General features: G+C 38.4%; 2 protein-coding genes across 5 annotated transcripts in view; one reads left to right on the forward strand and one right to left on the reverse strand.

Annotated features, from left to right (window-relative positions):
- Positions 1-26,873, reverse strand: part of LOC135465623 (sorting nexin-16-like) — a 55,702-nt gene that overhangs the window by 13,432 nt on the left and 15,397 nt on the right. For 2 of the 3 annotated variants that reach the window (XM_064742902.1, XM_064742901.1), the window contains 2 exons: positions 18,724-18,861; positions 14,445-17,575 (listed from right to left, as the gene is read on the reverse strand). In XM_064742902.1, the coding sequence (XP_064598972.1) occupies positions 17,401-17,575; positions 18,724-18,861 (313 nt within the window). In that variant the 3' untranslated portion in view covers positions 14,445-17,400. Of the gene's footprint in view, positions 1-14,444; positions 17,576-18,723; positions 18,862-26,873 lie in introns of those variants that run through there. The other variant, XR_010444047.1, reaches the window with a different exon arrangement.
- Positions 671-11,475, forward strand: LOC135466047 (uncharacterized). 2 transcript variants are annotated; one of them, XM_064743450.1, is made up of 4 exons: positions 671-746; positions 9,121-9,385; positions 10,081-10,294; positions 10,752-11,475. In XM_064743450.1, exons 2-4 carry the CDS (start codon positions 9,173-9,175, stop codon positions 10,985-10,987), a joined length of 663 nt encoding a protein of 220 aa, XP_064599520.1. In that variant the 5' UTR covers positions 671-746; positions 9,121-9,172; the 3' UTR covers positions 10,988-11,475. The 2 variants fall into 2 exon arrangements, with proteins under 2 accessions (XP_064599520.1, XP_064599519.1); XM_064743449.1 differs by lacking the exon at positions 671-746 and adding an exon at positions 5,990-6,063.

Genomic DNA, 26,873 nt, shown 5'->3' on the forward strand with positions numbered 1-26,873 from the left:
TTCTTAACGCTTTTTTGGCTTAAATACATGTTATTTCAGCTTCTTGACGTGGATGGAACACTGTACACCCTATAGTCTAAACGTCAGCGATTGAAAAATACAAAACAAACCCTTTTTTCCCACGGTCCCATGCTCTGCTTTGTCGGTTTTTCAATAAACCACGAAATTGTAACCCTACGTTAGTGTAGGCCGAATATAATAAGGTACTGGGTTGTTAAGTTATACTAGGTTAACTTGTAAATGTACACTTTAAAATAGTTCATCTCACAGAGTAAATAAACGACTGGCTGAGATCATATTCCTGTATTGGTAAAGCACATATACAAGTATATACTTCTCATCTTTTGTTGAATAACGTCAGTTGTCAAAAATACGTAATATATCAGCTCACCTTTTAGCCTGATTCTTCGAGGCATCTTAATTTAATTAGGTTTTTAACAAGTACAGGTGCTGTTGGCTTCTTAAACTTGATTGTGATGAATAAATTTATTTCCAGCTTAGGCTTTTTGATTTACAAGCTAAAGTGAAATGTAGGCGTGTCTTCACACGCTGACGTCAGTGGTGTTTGCGGGATGAGATACCATCACAGGTGATGGCCAGAGTACTCGCGTCACACTCGGGCTATTTGACTGGCACATCCTTCGTTAACTGCATCTCTTTCACTAATTTGATCAGACGTTTAGACTCCACAGTTATAAGAGGATAAACAACAAAGGATATACTAACAGCTTTACCACCTGGCGAAGGTAAGATTCTATTTCGTTGCTAAAAAAGCACGAATAAAGCTAAGCTTTTGCAATGTATGTATATCTACCAAGACGCGTGGACTGACTGTCAGGCAATTTAATTGTACTGAACACATGTCATATGGTACTAAATGCCAAACATGTCGTTAGTCTGAGTATTTTTAAGAGGAATTCTATAGATCTGTATATTTTATCCCTGTGATTTGTTAGTGATTCGTTACACTGAATTTTAATTATGTGCGACCGAATGTGACAGAAGTAAATGTGACCGAATATGGAAATACGTGGAAAATGCACATATTTGCGTTGGGTGGGTTCAGGCAAAGGCCAACCACTGGTGAATCGGGGTTTGTGCCATGTATATGTGCCCTGTTTCCTCTAGGCCTGCTTCCTTATATGCATGCCCTAAAACCGACAAGGTTGTAAATGTAAGCGAAACATCAAGTCCAGTTCATGCGGTCGCTGTGAGTTCAAGTCTAGTTCACGCTGGCTTCCTCTCCGACCATACGTGGCAAGGTGTGTCATCAACCTGCGGATGGTCGTGGGTTTCCCCTGGACGCTGCTCGGTTTCCTCCCACCATAAACGAATGTAAGTGAAACATTGTTGGGTATACCTGGGATATGGCGTTTAACCACGTGAAAATCTTCAAAAAGAGATAAATGAATAGAGTGAGCTGCTTCAGTTGTGGTGAACGGGAGCTCCACAGCTAGCACAAAGGTAGGCTACAGTTATGGAAGGCGTACACGCGAGTACATCTGTGCACAAAGAATTTGAGTAAAATTGTCGAACATATGTAGGACAGTAACAATTCTCTTTTTGTAGCAAGGACCTGTGATTTCTGTGCTTCCCATGCATGTAGTCTGAGATAACAATCGTATGAGTAATAACAGAGATAGTTCACACTTATTTTCTCTGAAGGTGATACTGTAAATGGAGATTGAGTTACGTGATGTGAGCTTTACATATAGGCTATTGGTAGACCCACTGCACATATCTATCTACAGGCTGGTCGGCGGAAATTTCCCTTAGAAATTTAGACTTCTGCGTCAGTGGTTGTTGGTCAAACTGCAGCAGTCTCCCCCTCACATAGGGTTTAAAATGGAACTTTTACAGACAATAAATTTAGGTCTACGTTTAAGGTCAAAGTATTTTTTTTTAGACATACATGTAGACCTGTACTGTAGAACTATAAAACACAATACACATCAGGTGCGCAAAAAATAAATATTTGAGCTGCTACAAGAAAAAGTGTTTTACCAAACGTGTGGCCATGCTGATAAGAAATGTATTTACTTATTTATTTGATTGGAGTTTTACGCCGTACTCGAAAACATTTCACTTATACGACGGCGACCAGCATTATGGTGGGAAGAAACTGGGAAGAGCTTGGCGGAAAACCCACGACCATCAGCAGGTTGCTGACACGCCATCCGCAGATTGCTGCAGACCATCCTGAGGTTGCTGGCAGACATTCCCACATACGACTGGAGTAATCCTAAGGAAATGAACTGCACAAAGAAAGAGTTATTTTTATTGTTTGATTTTTCACGAAGACCATCCATGCCGAAAGGCGGCTTTATATTTACAGTGCTCCGATTTCCTACATCTGTTAATTTGCGCCATCACCGATTTATAAATGAAAGGCCTTAATTGAGCACGACGTGGAGCACAGCTCAAATAAACCAGTACATGTTTGATAATAATTTACATTATAGTAGGCTCTATATGTTTTACGTGAAATTCTAAGTACTTTCATGTTTTCCTTTCACCTTCCTGTTTATTCACTCAGAATACAAATCTGAAGTGATGTGGTCTGACAACAGTAGAGTTTTTGGTAGTGAAGTGAAGAGTGATGTATAGGCTACGTATGTGAGAATATAGCCCGGCGAGCATGTATAACAGGTCCTGCTAAGACAGCTGTACATCACCTAAACCTTGTTGGTTTGTTTATTCACCATAGCGCCAGGTGTCAAAATATCGCGTTAAATCAAGGGTGAAGTCCCATGGACACGTTCTCTCCCATTGCCAATTTGCACTGAAGTTGACTGGGTTAATTTCCACCAGTCTCCCAACCTATATACATGGGTAACTGATGAACACTTCAGCTGTGTAAACTGCAGTTTCCATTCGCGAGAAATTAAATACCTAAACGAATATCTAAAATATGAGTTTATTAGTTTCGTTAGTCTGATGTGATGGGAAACATATCACCCGCATCTTGCCCGCGCCTGCATACACCTCGTATCTTTTGCGCGCCTGACACTATCCGACTCCACGACCTTTGCCTATAGGTGTGTGATGTATTTCACGGTATAGTTCCATACGGACGGATCAGAAGGCGAATATACAGATCAGTGTGTCTCGGGATAGATCGTGCAGATGTTAAATAAATAAATCGATAAGGAACAGATCAGTGCGTACACTGACGGATAAGTATGTCGATGGACGGGTCAGAGTGTAGACGGACGGATCTGTGTTTCGACGGAAGGATCAGTGTGAAGACGGACGGATCAATGTGTCGATGGACGGGTCAGCGTGTGAACAGACGGGTCAGTGTTTGGATGGAGTGAGTGAGTGAGTGAGTGCTTGGGGTTTAACGTCGTACTCAACAATTTTTCAGTCATATGACGACGAAGGAATCCTTAGGGTGTATGTACGTGTAATGTGCCTCCTTGTTGCAGGACGGATTTCCACCGCTCTTTTATTTAGTGCTGCTCCACTGAGACGACTTACAAAAGGCAAGTAAGCCACCCCGCCCGAGCCATTATACTGATACGGGTCAACCATTCATTGCACTATCCTCTTCATGCTGAACGCCAAGCGAGGAAGTTACAACTTCCTCTTTTAAAGTCTTAGGTGTGACTCGATCAAGGATTGATCCTGGATCTACCGGTCCCGAAGCGGACTGTGTGGATGGACGAATCAGTGTGTCGATAGATCAGTGTGTAGACGGACGGATCAGATTGCAAATGTACAGATCAGTGTGACTCAGGATAGATGATGCATATGTTAAATAAATAAATCGATAAGGCAACTGACGAATCAGTGTTTAAATGAACGAATCAGTGTCAATTATAGACACATCCGCGTGTCTATGCATGGATCGATGTGTCAACGGATGGATCAGTATGTACAAGGTTAAATGGAAGGATGGTTCATCGCATCCAAAGCGGGGTCAGTGGGTTGACTGACGGAACGGTGTGTAGACGGACGTATCCGTGTGTCGATAGACGGATCAGTGTGTCGATGGACAGATCAGTGTGTACACCGACGGATAAGTACGTCGATGGACGGATCAGTGTGTAGACGGACGGATCGGTGTTTCGACGGAAAGATCAGTGTGAAAACGGACGGATCATGTGTCAATGGATGGATCAGTATGTAGACGGGCGGAGCAGTGTGTCGAGAGACGGATCAATGTGTGGATGGACGGGTCAGCGTGTGGACAGACGGATCAGTGTGTCGATGGACGAATCAGTGTGTCCATGGACGGATCAGTTTGCAAATGTACAGATCAGTGTGTCTCAGGATGGATCATGTAGATGTTAAATAAATAAATCGATAAGGCAACTGACGAATCAGTGTGTAAATGAACGAATCAGTGTCAATTTTGGACACATCCGCGTGTCTATTTATGGATCGATGTGTCAACGGATGGATCAGTATGTACAAGTTTAAGTGGAAGGATGGGACATTGTATCATTGTATCTGATGGACAGATCAGTGTGTCGATGGATGGATCAGTGTGGAGACGGACGGATCAGTGTGTTGATGGACGGATAAGTGTGGAGACGGACGGACTAGTGTTTCGACCTACCGATCAGTGTGTAGACGAACGGATCATTGTGTTGATGGATGGATCAGTGTGTCGATGGACGGATCAGCGTGTGGACGGACGGATCAGTGTGTCGATGGACGAAGCAGTGAGTCGATAGACGGATTAATGCGCAGACGGACGGATCAGTGTGTAGACGTACGGATCAGTGTGTCGATGGACAGATCAGTGTGTAGACGGACGGATCAGTGTGTCGACTGTTGGATCATTGAGTAGGCGGATGGATCAGTGAGTAACAGGGAAATCCGTTGCTTATGGACAGACAATTAAATCCAGTGAGGTATCAGTATTTCATTCAGCAAAACAATTAAAAACGTATGGTAGTAATCATCAGATCAAGTCAGTGAACCAATTAAGAGATTGTTCGCGACGTATGCACAATATACATACATATAAATCAGCCAGCTCTCAAACCATGAAATATGCACTCTGCATGCGGAATACGTACAATGAGTACTTTCAGAGTGAATCGTGTAAGGGTCCTGCAACGCAAAAAACCCTCACATTGGACGTTAAATACCTTATAATCAGCGGTAAAATACATTATGTATGCGACGCTAAAATATCTTATTTTTGATGCTTAAATACTTTACAGATCACGCTAAAGTACCGTTTATGTAACGCTGCAAGAGAAAACAGTCCTTTATATGACATGTGGGTCTAAAGTAAGTTAAACATGGAGGGGATATAGATAGACAAAATGCTACTTGCATGCCGGCTGTAACTCTTCAACCCTGATTCAACCCTGCTTTTTATGTGCAACGAAAACTGACAAATGTTGACAACATCAGACTTTGAAAATGTTTTTATTGTTCACAGAACGCTTCGAAAACAGGAATTATGTCAAGCCAGTTACTGGTATACACATTAAGTACATTTGTAAAGGTGTTATTAAATAATCCCCAGGGGCACAAAAAAACTGCCAGTCTCAACCAATGAGAAGACAGCATGCAGTTTGCAAATGAAACCGCGTTTGACCCAGCATTGAACTAAAACTGTTTTTTTTTTGTCGAGGTCATACATTGGTGATAACTCATGTGAGGCGACATTCTACTATTCACCTACCTATACTTCATTAAAGCATTGTTAGAGACCGGAGATTCCTCCCTTGGGTTATACTCGGACCGCCCCACTCTCATCTCTTGACTGTACATTAAACATCTGAATAGTTCCGTGCTCAAGTGCTCTTTATATTGGGTGGTCGCAGGGTACTCCAGATATGACAGGGGGTGAAGTGTTCGTATGAAAAGAGTAATTATTTCCACACCGTTCCCCTCGAAATATTAGCAGTGAAAGATATAGGCTTTCCTCACAGAACCTACTTGGACGCGTTATGTTTTCATCTCTCTAACACCCGGACGCTGCGAGGCATACCTACGTTTAAATCTAGAAAAAAAAAGTTGACAAGAGGAACGTAAGACGCAACCCGCCTTTGGATTTGGACTTTTGTGTTTCTGTTTGAGAAACTGCAACTTTCCCAGGTAAAGAACTTTGTGAACTTCTTTGTATCAGAGTAAGTTTATTTGTTCTCTATACAGAAAACATGCCATGCCTGCATGAGAACATTCATGATGAATTGGGCAGGCCATGATGGTGCAGATTGTAATGATTTTATATCTTAACTGGATTATAGCAGTCCATAGATCCCCAACGAAATATAATAGTTTACTTCAATTATTTCAAAGTTTCCTTTTTAAACTGAAGATTGATTGTGTACGTTTTAAAAGAAGTTCTTGCATCAGACATTTAGTAATATATAAATACATTTATATACCGATACCGCAACTATAAATGTATTGACTCTCAGTCACGCTTCGCACACATGGGGTTCACGATAATACTGGTTACGGGAGCTCGTGGCGAGGGGATATGTTAAAGAATTCAGCTAAGGGTCTGGGATGGGCGATTTATTATAAGAGACGTTTTTCAGGAAAAATATAACCGCAGACATCAACCAGATATATACGCATGGCACCTTCATTTGATTAGCTGTCTGTCCCATATAGCATGAGTGAAACCTTGGAATAGACAAATACCGGTATGTATACGGTGTCTATATTTAACTAAAGCTTAACCTTCTTAAGAGTTTGGAAATTGTATTTTATTTTATTGCAAGGTGTTGCGACGTAGGCCGGTCAGATTTATCGACGCAAGAAACCGGATCTCGATCGAGAGCACGCGCTAAAGGACCGCCCTTCGCCAGGCACAAATGTAAAATGTATCCAATTTTAATCGTTATATGTTTACTTTTTGATACTCATTATAATGCATGGCAGTACATTGGTCATACCTAATTTCCACTGAAGTATGGCCACCGTAGATTTAAAACTTCTACTGATTGACCGAGGGTGCAAATAAGCGAGAGATAATGGTGTGAGGGATTTTATCTATTTATTTGTGTGTATATTTGTTTGAATATTTCACTAATACGACGGCGGCCGGCATTATGGTGAGATGAAAAGGAATCAGGTGTGAGAGATACATATAAAGTCTGTATACTGTATCACAGTTATACAAGCTTGGCAGTTATACAAGATTGGCAGTTATACAAGTACTACATTTACACAATTACCACAGATGTGCAAGCTGTGCATATATATATATATATATATATATATATATATATATATATATACCACTATAGAGGAAACATCAATTGTGTACAGGCGTATACAGGCACTAAACGTCTCAAGTTAGCTTTTGTCCCATAAGGATAAAGCTGTTCAATTTTGTGTGTACCTCTATGCTCGCTTGTTACACACAAATACTATATAGCAAAGCGATGGGTACCGAAAATAAGCCTTTATAGGCTATACGCCCTTGTGAAGTGGTTTAACTAAACCCTTAGTATGGAATAAATCACGCCAGAACAATGATACATGCTGATCCGAACCTCCAGTGTCTTTTTCCATGTTTAGGAAAATCGCACACCTCAGGAAATCAGATATTTCCCATTTCCATGATGAGGATGGAATGAGGATACTCCGAATGCTGGGATCAGCATGTATCATCTTTTTTTTTTTCTTTATTTTTACGTGATTTTTTCCCCTTTTTATACTTGACACTGAAACAGCATTTCTTGCATACACTTTGATAAGTTCTGCATCATGTAAGTTGAGCTTATATTGACAGGATAGCAGCGCCAATAGAATTTCATGCAAACACAAATTAAGAACATTTTTTTATCAGCACCTCTGAGCAGATCTGAAATGTTAACAGCCAGTTACAATATGAAGTCGATGTGAAAACTAATGTGTAAAAATTCGATCCTCGTATCCACATTCGCTTGTAATCATTAAATGTTTACCTCTCTGAGATACATTCCGTTCGTTCGCGGAGCACAACGCATTTGATCACATCGTTTTCGATCTAGAACTATCCAGAAAAAAGTTTCATGTGGCTGTTTGCATGGAATATTCCAGTTCTAATGGCTCCAAAAGCCAGAACAAACACGCTCGACAAACAGTCACAGGCATTCACTCCTCCGAATGCTTGGCGTGGAAAGCTGAATGTATCACAAATATACAATGACTCCCCGATTTTCGCTACTAATTTGGCAACACAAGTAACTATTCATCTAGTTTGGCCTTCATGCTGGGTTCAATATGCTTCTATAAGGAAAGAAGCGTATGTCAATTAAAGTGTTTTGTTGGAGAATTGTATACATCCACAGGGCAATACGATAGAATGAAGCCACTTTTCGTACAGAGTGGTTTGGGGTTATCGTTGGCTCAGACGACTGAAGCAATAACTTGCTGCGGCTAATACACCCTTCGTCAATGAGGTCGCGCGTTCGATTCCAGCTCTCGCTGGTTCAGCTGCGGTTTTAAGTCAGATGTGCTAGGTGCCTGGTGGAGGCCTATGGTTTACTCCGGGATCCTCGGTTTACTTTGCCCATAAACCTGTCCACCGCCATGTAAGCGAAAAATTCATATTTATTTGATTGGTGTTTTACGCCATACTCAGGATTATTTCACTTATACGACAGCGGTGAGAGGAAATGGGACAGAACCCAGGCAAAAACCCACGTCCAGAAAACACATATTAAGTCCAAACACCAAAAAGGTAGATACATGTGTTAAAGTCAGACCTATAGTAGCCGCTCATTAATGGTGATTACTCACTAACTGGATCTGAACAAAAACTTATTCTCAGATCGTCAGCTGTCCATCTAATCGAATAATTCTTGCTCCCTTTTAGTTTGGAGAAAGCAGTCTGTTTTTTCACTCATTTGTGAATTTAATCAGCGTTTCTGATTGGTTCTCAGTGTTGACGCCTCCCATAGAGGTATCATTCATTGGGTTTGGTGTTCATGTTATGTATTTCATGCCTAGTAAGCTACGAGTCTGTATACGTAAACCACACATACAGAGGTCACGTTTTTTTCAGAGCATGCATCAACGCATAAACTAATTACATCTTTTGCAGGAAATATGATTCAAATTCATTAGCTACATTCTGCCACAATATTATTGTAGCAGTACCATTGGAGGTGCAACGATTAGACTTATTCTTTTGCACCATTTTTCTTTCTACAGGTTCTGGTCTATCACGTGACATCAGTGGAAAAAATTAGCTTGTGTGAGAAAAATGGGAAGTCCTCACCACCCTGACACCCCTGTGAGATCTTACATGGACGATCCTAACATACAGTGGAAGACGGGGAAACCGGATTATAGCGCCGTAAACGAAAAATATCTGAAAGAGCGCACGAAACATCATAAACTGGATTCGATGGAGAAATTCGTGGAAAACCTTGTCAAAAGTTGGGAAATGGAGAGTACACACAAAATAAACCCCAAGGTCATTATCTTACAAATAATGTCAATAAACAACCCAGGACTAATACAACAGTTATGTCAGACACAACCATACAGCCTCCAATGCAAAAGAGGTTACATATTCATCCAAGTCTGCTTTCCACGTTTCTGTTTGAAATGTATGTATGTATGTATGTCTGTCTGTCTGTCTGTCTGTATGTATGTATGTATGCATGTATGTATTTCATTGATGCTTAACTCCATACTCAGTTAGCAGTTTTTAACTTATTCGATGGCTGTTAATTTTATGGATGGAGGAATCCAGAATGACTGGGGTAAATCACCGGCCCTTGACAAGCTACTAACACATGCTATTTTCCACATGTGACGTGCAGGTATGCGCATCATATAGGTGGTAGACCAGTTGTCTCATCGTTAAATGCGGTGGGTTCTTCTGCAATTGCCTGTACAGACGTTTTAGACATTTGAGACGGTTTGACAACAACAAACGAACTGAACAAGCCAGTCAATTCATTCAAGTTACTTTGTTTGTTTGTTTATTTATTTTATTTATTTATTGGTGTTTTACGCCCTACTCAGGAATGGTTCACTTATACGAGGGCGGCCAGCATTAGACCCATAGTGGGAGGAAACCAAGTTACTTTGTTGAACGTAGTATTTGTTAATTACATGATATGCATGTTCAGTGTAATTCAAGTATGGTAATTCTAATTGCAGGATTGGCAAACAGTGGACAGAGAAAACTTCACAGTTCGGGCGAATGGCGGTTATGTTGGCAGCCTCCAAGACAACATAGACATCGGTAACTACAACATTATGTTGATGCAGTCTCCGTTGTTTGACGGCACGATTCCCCGCCAGAAGTCCGTCGACCTCTTCTTTAACGCCTTTCCAGGAGGGTTTGCTTGGGAGCTCCTAGAACTCTTCTCAGGTATAAGGTGTAATAAAATTATTCTAGAATGTATCAACTCATTGAAAGAGTAAACTGATGGCATCTACGTTTTGAGGTCTCATAAGAATTTCAGACATATTTATATTTCACAGCGTGTTGTGTTTTATCAACCTTGTGTGATGTGGAGAATGCCTACGGTTTAAGGACATCGTACTGAATGGTCGTTGTGTAAAAGAGGGTGTGAAATTTGGGAGACCTGGAGTCGCAGGTCATCAAAAAAAATATCTTAAAAATGTTTTGTTTTTTTTTTCGAAAATATATTAAATTGCTTAATTGCTTTTTAAATTAAATTTTGTGTGGATAAATTGGTACTGTAAAGTGAATTTGGTGAATTTCATCAAACTATTACAAAGGAAAAGCCGTATAAATTTATAGCAATTTCTGTAGCTATATAACCATCTTTAAAATGCACTATACATTACTTTTATTGGCTCAGGTCCACCAGTAGTAACATTCACGTGGCGTCACTGGGCACGTTGGGAAGGAGAATTCATGGGAAACGAGCCAACCGGAGAAGAGATCGAGATGTTTGGCAGCACCGTGGCGAGAACTAACGAGGACGGAAAGATACGATCTGTGGAGGTGTTCTTTGATCCGAACGTTATGCTTGGCAAACTCATGAAATTTGATATCACGAAAGTGGAAGGGTGTCCATTCTCAACTAAAATGTAATAATATTGATGCATATAACATCATACAAGTGCAAGCCCAAACTGAATAGCTATAGAGCTTACTGAAAAAACATGCACTGAAATAGCGCACATGCTCACCAATGGTCGACATCAAGATGTACAGTATTTTCGAGTGAAAATATCTACTTTTAGCTGTGTACTTTTGCTCCCAGAGCTTTTGGGCTGAGAAACAGTATGATTCTTCATTGACGGGACAAGATAAAGTGAAAAATTGCTTTGTGATTGCCAGTGGGAAAGACCTTCTTCGTTCCACATGACGTGCATTAAAGCATCCCAAAAATGACAGAGTCACTGAGTTGGTTCTGTGACAATCTGGTTCGTCGACAAGAACGTATCTTACTATACTATAGACTATCGAGAGGGTTTAACAGCTGCTGGCAATGAAAGTATTTCAATTTTCAGAACTTTTGCCTACGTTTCAAATAACCTGAGAACGTGGTGATCAACTTAAAGTTTCCTTGCAATACCATGCCACCCTTTCTACGGTTTCTTCCTCTGTGTTCGCTGTTGCGAAGGTCAGTCAGCAACCTGCGGATGGTCGTGGGGTTTTCTTCCAACGTACAGCACTCGCATAAGTGAAATATCCATGCATGAGGGTTGCGTGAAACATCAATCAAATAAATAAATAAAGAAATTCTAAACTTTCATAAAAGTTGACTACGTGCTGCATGAACAATGAACAGAGAGTGTAATCTGCAATTATTTTGGACAACCAGTAGATCGATTAATGTTCCGTAGCATTCACATGACCATCAAACAATTGAATTGTTCCGACTTTTCTGATATGGATTCAATTTCAAATTTTGTTTCAGTTTGTTTGCTAAACGGATGAAAGGTATTGTTACAGTTTTTTTTTTTCGTCCGTCGTGGATTATTATCTATTTTACGCTCAATTTTAAATCATGTGCCTAACCAGTCAATCTTGTATTATGTTTTAAATATTTAGACAAATTTCAAAATGATGCCAAACAGTAGATATGTACGTCAGCAGGTAATGTCGTGATTGCGTGAACTCACAGATTTTCTATTCAATACCCCTTTCTATTCAATGTACCCTTATTGCAACAGTTGTAAATTAGTAGTTTACCAAGATGAAATATTAAATTACCTTGTAAAGTACGTCTATATGCGTATACTATGTTATCTGTGAGACTTCTATCACTTGAAAACAGAACAGTTATATATATATATGCTCTGAGATTTGACTGTTATAAAAAGAACGAGAAATTCTACTTGCATTTATATATGTAAATGTTTAGGTATACACCTTTTTGGTGCATGATTATTGCTTCCATGTTATCTCCAATCTTAAGGTAGGAACAGGGTAAACGTGGTTATCATATCTTTATGTGCTCCATAGACTAAACTCAGAAATAAACGAGAAACGGTTTAAAACGGTTTTACAGGGTAACTGGTGAAATATAGCCCAAAATGGCGGCAAATTATTTGCAGGGTTTATATACTTTCACGAGGATTTACATTCACTCTTTGAATATTGATGTGAAATAAAATATTACTTGGTACACACTTTTTTATTTTCTCTTCTTTCTTTTTTCTCCCTTTGTCTTCAGGCAATATTCAAAAAATTTATGTCGTTTTTGTGGCATGACTCAGGTGTTGTCACAAAAGGTGTGCTTTCATAAACTCTTGATTTCACAGGGCATTAACATTCCTATACAGACCACGCTTAATTCATTGACCCAAAAGATGAGTGAAAACTGTAATACTGAAATACAACTGCTACGTATTCTTTAGTGTAAGGAACTGTCAGAAAGAGAGAGTACCTTAGTTTGAAAGTGGCGCAGTGCCACCCGTCGAATTCGACAAGTTGTACTAAAACAGTAAATGGGTTATTTCATGCGATTATAACATTCCACAACACGTAATATCTGAATGCGGCTTATGAAAAACTGCTGTCCTCTTTTCATGACACTTATCTATGCGCGTCTACATGACAAAAGCATGGCGTGATCGCAGGTTGTGGCTAAGGTGTCTGTAAGTGACAGAAATTCAGGGTTCAATTCCCATTGAAGCTGAGCAGACGACTTAAAAATCTTGGTACTACATGTACCTCGCTTGACACTCAGCATAACAAGAACAGACCGAGCACCGATTGGACCCATATCAATCACAGGGACTCGATTCACTGCTTGTAGCGAATGGCAGGCTACATCACATGCGTCATACACATTGGTACAGAGGCTATGCGACAAAAGCGACAAGGTTCATTAATTACTTGGCTTTCTGTTGGTAGCAAAGACATAGCACATTTATCACATGAACGCATTACACATTTATCTACACAATGACGGCCGCCACGGATGGTCCAGCCAAAAGTTCCAAGACCTTATATACACGCAGCCGCCTTGGCACTTGACCGTGACACATTGCGGTCAACGAAGACACAGATCGCGATCAGCACAACAAATTACGATACAGATAGAACTATATATGTTGAATTTCTTGCTGTATCCATTACAAAAACAGAATTAACAGCTTCAAAGAAACTCCAAATAATAATGCCAAAGAAAGAAATCAGTTTTATGCTTTAATTATTTGTATGCTCTTCTACATAAGTTACAAAACAGTCCGTAGCAATTAGCATACTGTGCTAAAGCGAGAGATGGGTTAAAATTTATAACCTGCAAGCCATAGTAAAATCTCATTCATGTAGTGGACGATAAAAGCACCAGTTTTCAGCAAAGTGAGATTTTAAAAATTATAAAATCACATCTCAAACTGCAAATTCTCAAATAGTCAGTGCTGTTAAAACAAAACGCACAGGGTTAGTGACAGTATACCCATGAACACATAGGGAGTAGTTTTGAATGTTAACTTTGTTTTATACGCGTGCACTGAGGCATGAATAAGACTTGTTCACTATATAGGTGCAAAATGGTAGTGTGAATGGGAACGTCTGAACTGGAAGCCTGAATTAATAATCTTCATGGCACCCACAATTTCTTTCAGTCCTATATACACCGACTATACAGGAACTATTGCGTGTCTCCCATATAGCTGGCGTGCTATTCACTCCGTACCTAATGACATACGGCAGAAATTGCAAAACTTTAGCAATAACAAAAACAGCATAGTTTGAGCAAACTGGAGTTCACCATTTACATAATAATGGACACCATAATTAAGGGTGGTACCAATCACAATAAAAGCATTCAGTCCGGTGTAATTTTACAAGATATCATCTGTTTCAACTTTGAAACATCATTAACACTTCTAAAACTAATAATTTATTTACCAAAGCAAACACTACCTACAACATGATCCTTCGTCACGATATGGTTACAATTACGGACGTGCCATTACGCCATACTCGTTCGTTCAAAATAACCCCAACAACTAAATCATTTATTATGAACAATTAAAATGAATTCATCAACAATGTTTCAACCTCACTGAATATCCAACGAAGTTTTCTAGATCACTTAATATCAATTAAAACTGACGTGTTTTTAATGGCGAAACCATTCCTTGGAGAGCTGAATTTCTCATTCAGGGCGAATACACAGTAGCTATTACATGCAACCATAACACAAAATTGTGAGTCACGTATAAGGACATTTAAAAGCTGTTTGAACTGTTTCTGACTTTGGATTGGTTCCACTTTAAATATATTTATAAAACGTGTTGATCCACCAAGAACACTAGCAATAACGCAAAAGCATTTTATTTGTCATCCTCAGGATGACCGTATCCTAAAGATGCCAAATAAATTTTTGTCGAACTATTGAAACGTCAAATATGCGACTTCTCAGTTTTTTTGGACTACTTATGCTTCTGCATTATGGTAAATATATTCATACTGACAATTAATAGTACTGTTATTAACTGAAAAGATTAAGGATTATACGCAGTATATAAAACTGGCTGTTATGGAATATATCGTCCTTGTTTCACATCAATATACGAACTACATGCTCAAACCTAGAGGTGTCATTTTCTCACTGCACTGAAATCTTCATATGGAAGCTGTTTTGAACGTTTCACGTATAAATGTGCCTATTGTTAAAGACAAATAAAGCACTAAAATGAAGTGTACATCAAGTGAAAGACGATTAAACCCTGTCCATGAGAATAGTTCGATTTATTTTTTTAGAATTCTTCCCACCCAGTAAAATGGTTTTAAAATATCAGGATCTGGGGGGATAAATTTTTCCGGGTTGAAAAAAAAAATATAAATAAATGGAGCTATTTTTGAGGACATTTGTTAATGGGCTTTTTGTCGTTATAAAATTCATAACAGTTTTCAACTTACTTAAGGATTATATGACCCAAGCTTAAACTGAATTCTTTACCCTCTACAATCTGAGATGTCAAAAACTAACAAACGACATTTAATGGTTTCAAAATAAAACTAACCATTAAAGCTGAAAAAAATTTAGCTAAATATTATATATGCATGATCTTACAAAATAGACTAGAACGTTTCAAATAAGGCAAGAAGCTATACGTTTTCCAGATAATAAGCAATGAGTACAGATAAAGCTAAAGTTTCGAAAATTCAATCAACCCCTTCGCACTTTTACCACATTAAATTAATTTATACGTAAGTATTATAGTACTTTAAAAAACACATTATGCACAATTATGTATACAACTAAAAGTCCTGAAATATCTAGGTGTTCCACGCCTGAATTCGAGCCAACATGATTGTCCATGATTTACTTAAAAATAAAATATAAAAAAAATCTCACTCAGACCAGTGTTCAAAGATCACAGTTTAAATCTCTGATCCATCCAAATATTGTGGTTAAATATGCAAGCTGGGCTAATGTCCTAAATACAAGTTGTACTATTCCACATGTCTAATTTCAACCAGAATTTGTTCGAGGGAGTCCTCACAACACTGGCCAAGGAGCTTGATGGCTCAGAAAACCAAGAGCAAGAGGTGGGCGTAACTCACGCTGACTCACTGAACACATGAAAAATGGCCCAACTAAATTTGTAGTTATTGCATCACTGATTAGAGATATCGATGTAGAAATGAGAGACCTTTCTACGACCTTTCTAAAGACTGAAGATAAAGCCATCCCATACCATTCACCAGATTAAGAATGATGTATCACATGATTTCAACATCCACGTGACCACTACCCTCATGCAGTTCTTACGACTAAAATGACGAAAATATTGGGAACTGCTTTCTTGACCAGCTATAAGTCAACATTTTTAAAACAATGTTTCCAAATAAGCAGAAAAATAGGTACCCTGCACTGCCTTTCACAACTATCCCATTAAAATCCAACAACGTGTACGTCTACATGTACATTCACAAATCTAATTGTTTTACACAAATTGTAGAAACCTTTATGCAAATTCACATGACAAGGCCTTTCAGAGTTGGTTGCTCTTCTTGCTAGTGTGCCTCCAGAGAAATTAGGGCCCCTTTGTTCAAACCTTCCGTCTTGATGATGTTTTGTTTGTAAACTTTCTCTAGGTTTCATTTTGAAAACTATGTTTCTCGGAAGAGATTCCCACAAAAGCACTGGCGAAACTCTGACTTTTTGAAAAAAAAATATTAATAAAATAAGGCAACCATTTTTAATTTCTAACTTCAACTTTCATCCTTCACAATGAGACAGACTGCTAGAGCAAAACTGAAAATAAATTTTCATCACATAGTCTATGTTATGAGTTAATCATAATATTGAAAAAATTAAGATGAAGATATCTGTATAATTTAAATAACATTCATTTCTTCTATTTTGACAAACAACAGATTTTTTGTCACCTGTGAAAGATTGCTTAATAAATTAAGTTTTTACCAATCAATCTTGAACTGTACCAACCATTTACATCTTTGCTTAGAGGTATTAAACAATTTCATCTTGGTTTAAAATACATCAATACATGTACTACTGTGTGATTCATTGGAGTGTACAGTCATTCAATAGTCTTAATATTGAATGTGTCATCAGAATGTGACACAAACTGCCCCACAAAATGCTTTAACACATTTCACACCAACACAACATTTGGATATCCAAATCATATAAAAACTGTCACCCAAATGAAAACCTTTTTGAAAATCAATCTATTGCTTTCATAAGAGTACATAATACTATAAAAATATCAATACAGGTATGCCTGTAGCTTAAAAATGGACAGTGTCATTAACAGTGAAATTCTAAGCAAGACATTGGTTATAAAAATAGAAGATGCAATTAATAACAAATCTCAATCACAAAAAAATAGCTAATTTGCATCCACAAAAAGTTGACAAAAATGAACAACAGTTTTCTAAACACCTGTCAGTGAGAGAAAAGCTTTGTTTTTTTTTTTTTTCGTTTTCTCTCTCAAGATGACCGTCTTCCAAAACTATTGTAAAACTTAACAGTTCACACTCACAGCTGCATTTTGTTATCATTAAATATCTTATGATGACACTGCTTGGACATCACTAGCCTTAGTGACATTTTGTTCAGAAGGCACAGGAAGTAATGTGGCGCCCCCTTCTGGTGTCTCTGGAGTTGGTGTGGTAACAGTTCCCTCCCCTATGCCTGACTCTGGACTGGTAGCCCTCGAAGGATCATCAGCCGAAGGTTTCTCACTGTTAAAGCCAAAAAAACACACAAGAATGATGTCATTAACTGACAACTTCTTCTTGACATGTTTTCATTTGCCTTCATATAATGAGAATTATATTGACTACATGTGCAATAAATACACAGGAGCTCTTATCTACTTGAAATCCACTCAGCTACGTCTCTCAAACACAAGGTCACGCATGTAATTTAACCAATGAAATGTGTTCACTACTTGAAAGTGTTGGATGTCTGATTGCAGTTCTGCATATGAAGAAGTGGCAAAATCTAATATGGATGGTGAGAGAACTATGCAGTAGCCGGTGACAGAGGCCATCGACAAACTTTATTTCTTGTAATCTAATGTGCCATGATTGAGAAATTCAAAATGGCCGACTTTCGCCCCGAGCATAACTTGAGAGACAAATCTTCTGCTTCCAGAGTTGACACTTTTACAGTTTAAACAGTTCCATTAAAAAGCTAAAAGTTCTGAAAAAGACTACAACGCATTGTACGAGCCAAAAGTCTGAGAAGAATAAAATTTCATGTTTGTTGCTTAGCCTGAATTATTAGGAGTCTTTCTTTTTCACGGGGCTCCTCCGTGGTCGAGGGGGCTAGCACAGCAGTGCAGCGAAATGACCCAGGAGTTGCTCACCATTGCAGTCTCTGTGAGTTCAGTTCAGTTCAGTTCATGCTGGCTTCCTCTCCAGCTCGTGGGAAGGTCTGTCAACAACCTGCTGATGGTCCTGGGTTTCCCCCTAACTCTGCCCAGTTTCCTCTCACCATAATGCTGGCCGCCATCGTGTAAGTGAAATACTCTTGAGTTAAAGTAAAACAACAATCAAATAAATAAATAAATAAAAGTTTTAATAGTTTTTGTGTCTACCTTGTTTTTGTTGGGGGGCCTTCGTGGCTCAGTTGGTTTGTGCGCTAGTGCAGCGTAATGACCCAGGAGCCTCTCACCAATGCGGTCGCTGTGAGTTCAAGTCCAGCTCATGCTGCCTTCCTATCCGGCCATAAGTGGGAAGGTCTGCCAGCAACCTGCTGTTGGATCATGGGTTTTCCCTGGGCTCTGCCCGGTTTCCTCCCACCATAATGCTGGCCTCCGTCGTAATAGTGAAATATTCTTTAGTATGGCATAAAAAACCAATCAAACAAATAAATAAATAAATACCTTGTTTTTGTTGCATGTGGGCGCTCAGGTGGTTGCCCATCCCCCTCCATGGGCTGGTCACATTCGGCCAGAGAGGTGTCACTACTGGGTGGGGATATGGGCGTCTGTCGGATGCGGCTGTTCAAAGTCCTCTCCACACTACAATCAGAGAAAACATCAATCTTAGAATCAGTGTTCAAAGTCCTCTCCACACTACAATCAGAGAAAAAATCAATCTTAGAATCAGTGTTCAAAGTCCTCTCTACACTACAATCAGACAAAACATCCTCTCTACACTACAATCAGACAAAACATCAATTTTACAATCGGTGTTCAAAGTCCTCTCCACACTACAATCAGACAAAACACCAATCTGAGAATCAGTGTTCAAAGTCCTCTCCACACAGCAGTCATTGTCCGTGCTCATTGCTCATTGTGTGGGACAGTTTGCCAGTGTGTGTGACTTGGAAATTTAGTGTAATCATGATAGTGATGAGGGTATATAGGGCGTGTCACCTTCTTAGTGTAATCACTATAGTGATGAGGGTATATAGGGCATGTCACCTTCTTAGTGTAATCACTACAGTGATGAGGGTATATAGGGTGTGTCACCTTCTTAGTGTAATCACGATAGTGATGAGGGTATATAGGGTGTGTCACCTTCTTAGTGTAATCACTATAGTGATGAAGGTATATAGGGCGTGTCACCTTCTCAGTGTAATCACTTTAGTGATGATGGTATATAGGGCGTGTCACCTTCTCAGTGTAATCACTATAGTGATGATGGTATATAGGGCGTCACCTTCTCAGTGTAATCACTATAGTGATGATGGCATATAGGGTATGTCACCTTCTTAGTGTAATCACTATAGTGATGATGGTATATAGGGCGTGTCACCTTCTTAAATCCAAATTTCAGACAAATTTGGGTTTTATATATGTATAAATATCAGTATGATGTGTGAATGATGCTGCCATCCTGTAATGTGTAAACAGTATTCAGGCTTCAGCTCCATACAGGCTACTGTGCAAAAGTTAATATCATTTATATTAAGGTGAATTGTCAGGGTTTACACAACTGATATTTCATTCAGTTAGATATCACTTTTGTTATTACATTTTGATATTTCACACCCAGATGTCTTTGCGTCTGAAAAGAAACATTCTGTTTTAAGACGTTCCCATCCAAAGTCACCGGGATGACGTCCTAATACAAGTTTAGTCTAGTTGAACATTTTTACGTCATGCATCAAGACACAATGTCAATCATACAAGACATCACTCTATTTATATGTCTGTGAAGGCCTACAGCTAAAACCATTTAACACATAAACCTTAAAATACACAAAATCATTACATTATCAAAATATGACTAATAAATAGAATAGAATTCTTAACATGTACAGGGTCGTAAAACACCAATCAAATAAATAAATCTTCACATCTACAGCAATAATAGGACTTTCATGACTTTAGCCTAGTGGTGATGTTGAGTGTGGGGGTGGAGGGAGTAGCCATGGGGCTGAAGTTCAATCAGTGCATGTAATGTTCCTTAGTAATTCAGAATTCAAATAAGAATTTGCACCACTAGTATATGTTTTAATGGTGTTTTTCTTTATGTACTTGAATTAACAAACAACTGACTTCTACTGGATAGGTACAAACTAGTTCGGTATGTCTGTCCACCCAAGGATGACCACAGAAGCAAATAATTATTCAGAGTTTCTGATATCATATCAAAATCTGTGCTCGTATTTTATCTTTTTAAATATGTATCTCTGTGAAGCTGATTTTCCTACCTCACACAAATCATAATTAAAATCCTAGCTGTTTGCTATGTCCGACCCGTGCTCTTCATCATCATGCTTTATTACATTTATAAAAATATCCTAATCAACTTTCCACCCAGGTGTTAATTTTGTATATGCCATGCAGCCTTTTTTTAGCATCCTTTCAGAGAAAACAGGTCAGCAAATTGAGCCATTTCCTTTTTCTCTGTTTTTTCTTGTTCGTTTTATTATTTATGCTAACTGACTCATCAATGAGCATGTCCAATGCTTCAATTAAACTGTAGAAAATTGCTCCACATCTTTGTCCCCAGGCACTGATGGATAACATGAAAAATTACTACCTACATGAATTTAGATGACCCCTGCTGGCAACTCAGGACATGTCAACAAGCTACATGAATTTAGATGACCCCTGTTGGCAATTCAGGACATGTCAACAAGCTAAATGAATTTAGATGACCCCTGTTGGCAATTCGGGACATGTCAACAAGCTACATGAATTTAGATGACCCCTGTTGGCAATTCGGGACATGTCAACAAGCTACATGAATTTAGATGACTCCTGTTGGCAATTCGGGACATGTCAACAAGCTACATGAATTTAGATGACTCCTGTTGGCAATTCGGGACATGTCAACAAGCTACATAAATTTAGAGGACTCCTGTTGGCAATTCAGGACATGTCAACAAGCTACAATAATTTAGATGACCCCTGTTGGCAATTCGGGACATGTCAACAAGCTACATGAATTTAGATGACCCCTGTTGGCAATTCAGGACAAGTCAACAAGCTACATTAATTTAGATGACTCCTGTTGGCAATTCGGGACATGTCAACAAGCTACATGAATTTAGATGACCCCTGTTGGCAATTCGGGACATGTCAACAAGCTACATGAATTTAGAGGACTCCTGTTGGCAATTCGGGACATGTCAACAAGCTACATGAATTTAGAGGACTCCTGTTGGCAACTCAGGACATGTCAACAAGCTACATGAATTTAGAGGACTCCTGTTGGCAATTCGGGACATGTCAACAAGCTACATGAATTTAGAGGACTCCTGTTGGCAACTCAGGACATGTCAACAAGCTACATGAATTTAGAGGACTCCTGTTGGCAATTCGGGACATGTCAACAAGCTACATGAATTTAGATGACCCCTGTTGGCAATTCGGGACATGTCAACAAGCTACATGAATACAGTCATTTACTTGATTATAATGTGAGAGTCATAAAACAGAGATAAAAACAGATATAATTTTAAAGTGAATAACAGAAGACAGACAAAGCTGGCAAACTTCATGGAAAACCCATATCTGCATTCAAACTTAAGAGAACTATATTTCTTCTTCACATGTACTGTAAATCTTCAACCTTTTCGACCTCTAAAGCACTTTTTTCAGTGGAATTTATGCATACAATTATTAGGTAAATAAAAAATCATTTGTTTGTGTCACTAAAGATGCAAGCTTTATAAAACTGTTTAAATTATTTCTCTTCACCCTATGCTTCTCTCAGAATGATTTAAAATTTTGGTCGAAAAGGAGGTGGAAAAAATTGAAGAATTAGTGTATGTTTAATAAATGGACTATACCTGCACCTTTGCACTTCCCACCTGAGGCATATTTACAGTATTCATGAAGAATGTGCCCTCAATTTTGAAACTCAGGTACAAACTCATAAAATGACAATATACTTTGCAATGAGGCAAAACACAAAAAAAAAAACATCTCTGACAGGGTTGTGCACCATCCTACACAAATTTTCAGAATTTTCCAGTCTCCTACCCTCCCCCCCCCCCCCCCGACCTGATTTAGACCCTCTTTTCATGACCTGGAAAATTTACTTTTCGCTTCTCGATTTTTTAGTGCATTCAAGGTCTGAATAAGATAGCAAATGTTTGACAGAGTACAGCAGCTCTGCTATTCAGATTAACATTCTTATGTTTCACCTTTATACCAATGACAAAAATCTTTGGCGATTTTAAAGTTTGCCAAACTCTTCCATCTTAAGACATATTCTTGATGTTATATCAGCCACAAATTTGAACCAACTGATGTATGAAATCATTTTGGCCAAGGCAAATGAAACCCCCATTTAAAAAATGATATTCCGTATGTTCATTTCTATTGAGAACCCCTGGAAAGCTACTTACAGGTACATGCAAGTTCTTATATTCAACAACCTTCCATATTACAGAGACATTCATTTCTTCATAAAGACTTCACGCAGACTTCAAAAGCTGGCTGTCAGACTTTTCTCAGCATTTCAGACAACTTCAAATATGAAGTGCTGTAAATCTGTTCCAACTCAACATACATTTCTGAAGGTGAAAAGTAAAGTGTACAGGGGGTGTACAGGCACTCTTGGGGGTCATGCTGCGTAGAAAGCACTTCAAACCATTAGGGTCTAAAATCCTAGCCTCTCATATAAACAAACATTTTTTCTGCACTTTCTTAACAGTACATCTCAACATCTTGAACACATTCGCACAACCACATAGATGAATTGACGACACACCAATGGTTATAATCTCACCTGAAAAGGACATTTTTCCTAAGTGAATCAACACTCTCACAGACTAAAGATTTTTTTTTTTTTCCTCTAGTGGCCATAAAATAAACTCTTATATTATTTGATGAAACCCAAACTAACCACGCTTCAGTAACCAACAACACAACGACAACTTCTCACAGTCAGTCAAGCGGTGAAAAGCAATCTTGTTAATTATAAGTACATTTACAGTACACAATGTGCATATTTGTATCTTCTGAAATTTGTCAACCATAAAGACCATATAATTGATCTTTCATCAGGTTTTATAAGCAAACATTTCATTCAAGCTTTTAATTTCATCACCAGACATGTTAAAGGAACTGTACAATTATGAGTGCATTTTCAATATCACGGGCAGGCTGAGAATTGAGGCACATATTCAATGGAACTGCCAAACAAGTAGGCCTGCATGCATTAAGATATTCAGCACTGTTGTTATTAAAGGGAAAACATAAATACAACCACATTTACGCTTGTGATTTTACTCTTGTTTTTTTATGACATCCCTGTCCAATCAAGCTGCTTTAATTAGGGCATCATTCCCCAAGAGATACTGAATCTTTTTTTTTTCCATTTTCACAATTTTAAATAAAGTAAAATGATGCTTGTTTTGCTTTTAGCTATAGACTTAATATGGAATATTTTGTTCATATGTATATTCCTTGTTTAATTACCACATTTTATGTGTTTATTTACTTATTTATTTATTTGATTGGTGTTTTACACCATACTGATGAATACTTCACTTATACCACGACAGCCAGCATTATGGTGGGAGGAAACCTGCCAGGAGGCCAGCATGAAAACTTAAACTGTATTGCGACATATTTATTTATTTATTTATTTGATTGGTGTTTAATGCCGTGCCCAATAATATTTCACTTATACGACGACGGGCAGCATTAAGGTGAGAGGAAACCAGGCAGATCCAGGGGGAAACCCACGACCACCGGCAGCTTACTGGTAGACCTTCCCATGCTTGGCTGGAGAGGAAGTCAGCAAGAGCTGGACTTGAACTCACAATGAACGCATTGGTGGCAGGCTCCTGGGTCACTGCCCCGCACTGGACCACAACTTGTCTAAAAAAAATTGCCCACATGTGCAATTACAGTTTCATTAATGATTATCTCTATTAGTATTATCATGCTAACCTGGACTAAAACACCACTGCTAACTGGACTAAAACACCACTGATAACTGGATAAAACACCACTGCTAACTGGATACAACAACATTACTTGTGGATAAAACACCATTGCTGACTTGAAAACACCACTGCTGATTGGATAAAACACTATTGCTGACTGGATAAAACACTGCTGCTAATTGGACAAAACACCATTGCTAACTGGACAAAACACCTTTGCTACACTTGGATAAAACACTATACCTAATAGGATTAAACACCACTGGTAACTGGATAAAACATCATTCGACACTGTGATAAAACACCCCTGGTAACTGGATAAAATATCATTCTACACTGGGCTAAAAACACCGCTGGTAACTGGATAAAACATCATTCTACGCTGCAATAAAACACCACTGCTAACTGGATAAAACATCATTCTACACTACGATAAAACACCACTGCTACACTGGTCTAAAACACCACTGCTAACTAGATAAAACACCACGCTACGCTTGTCAAAAACTGGATAAAACACTACTCCTAACTGGATAAAACACCGCTGGTAACTGGATAAAACATCATTCTACGCTGCAATAAAACACCACTGCTAACTGGATAAAACATCATTCTACACTACGACAAAACACCACTGCTACACTGGGCTAAAACACCACTGCTAACTGGATAAAACATCATTCTACACTACGACAAAACACCACTGCTACACTGGTCTAAAACACCACCGCTAACTAGATAAAACACCACGCTACGCTTGTCCAAAACTGGATAAAACACTACTCCTAACTGGATAAAACACTGCTGCTAACTGGATAAAACATCATTCTACACAGCGATAAAACACCATGCCACACTGGGCTAAAACACCACTTCTAACTCTACAGTTAAACAGGTTTGACGGCCTACAGCAGAATACAATGTACTTGACCATCAAACCAAGCTCCAAATTTTAACATATTTTCAGTTGATATATGTATACAATATGGTTAAAACCAGAAAACTCAATTCTGACCATGCATACAGCTGTATTACAATGTCCCCCAAAATCTAACACACACTCCCTTAGTATTTCACACTACACACAGATATCGTTATTGAGTTATACTAAAGAACACAAAACATGATATGTACATGATGCCAATGATGATGCAATGAAAGAAGAGCAATGTTACAAAGAAGAGCAATGTTAGAAAAGCACAACCTGCTAGGGTGAGGTAGTAGAAACGAGTTAATTTACCGTTAAGGTCACACCTATTCAAATTTTTATTTTACAGGCAGAATTCTTTCAATGCTGCCTGAGGGTAGAAAAATACAACAGAACTTTTACTTTATAGTCATTGTAGACTGTCCCCTCAATTGTTCTTGTTAGAGACATACTAATGTGATGAAAAGCCCTTAAAAACTAGGCAAATCAAATAAAACATTGTTTTCGATTTTAATGTTATTTCTGTTTCTGAATTTGTTAGTGTCGGCTCTCTCATTAAACTGGTATGGCCTGATTAAATGAAACAAGGCAAATAGAATATTGCAGAAAGATGTTAGAAATATCCAGGCAGGATATAACAAGACAAAACGGCCCTGGAAAATGACGAGCCCCGAACCTGGTTCCCATTAATGGTCATCACAGACTCACGGTCTAAGGCACTGCCCCCTGAATCCTGATTGTTCTCGCATAAAGCACAGCTGACTGGCATTTATCCAAAAAATGAATTTTTTTGTATTCAATATTTCATGATTATATCACGGTTGTGCTGATATCATATCAATTTTACTCTTCCTGTCGAATGCATAATAAAATGGTGAATCACTGAATACAACATTTTTGAAACATGATTCTAGTTTCCTGTAGACGTGTGGTGGTTTCCTACGTTAGGTTTCCTCTACCAATGAAGTCATGAGTCATGAGTCATAAGTCAAATCAACAATGTGAGGCTCGTTCAACCTTATCCCATGGCTTTATCTGATTTTATGTTTCTTTCAACTACTTGCATAAAACAAAGTCTAATTTAAAGATTTTCTCATAGATTTTCTTCTGAGATAAACATGTGATGAATTACTGTCTAGGGTTTCATAGGTTATATGAATGTCTGATTTGTACTTCAACTAATTTCATGAAAGAAATGAGAAAATTCTTTCACTTAAACATTTGTTTAATTAACAGAGTAAATTTAAAGAGAGTACTTTACTGAGACTAAAGTTTGATTATAATTTTTCATGCACTTCATTAATTGTTAGACGAAAGTGTTATTTCAAATCTTCCCCATTCTCATACACAAAACTAAAAAATAAAACATGCCCTGTTGTAACAAGCAGCATTCAGCCCACACCTACAGCCATGGAATGTGATGTAATGAAAAAAGTTGCAACTGTACACATGACATTTAGCATACTATCAGCGTCTTAGAGGAAGCCCAAGAAATGGCCAGAAAACCAAATAAAAAACATACATGTATATATATTCAAAAGCAAAAATATATGCAAAGGAAAAAATAAATATAAATAAACATACATATATATATATATATATCAGAAAGAGTGACAGTGACAAGCCCACGGCAGAGAGAGGTGACAACAACAACAGCACATAAAGGCTTACACATCCAGCATTAGTTTGTTGATGACATGCTCAAGCTCTACTTTACCATACATGACCAGGTTGGTGGAGAAGTCATT

This window comes from Liolophura sinensis, chromosome 5 (assembly GCF_032854445.1).
Source record: "Liolophura sinensis isolate JHLJ2023 chromosome 5, CUHK_Ljap_v2, whole genome shotgun sequence".
NCBI classification, from domain to species: domain Eukaryota; kingdom Metazoa; phylum Mollusca; class Polyplacophora; order Chitonida; family Chitonidae; genus Liolophura; species Liolophura sinensis.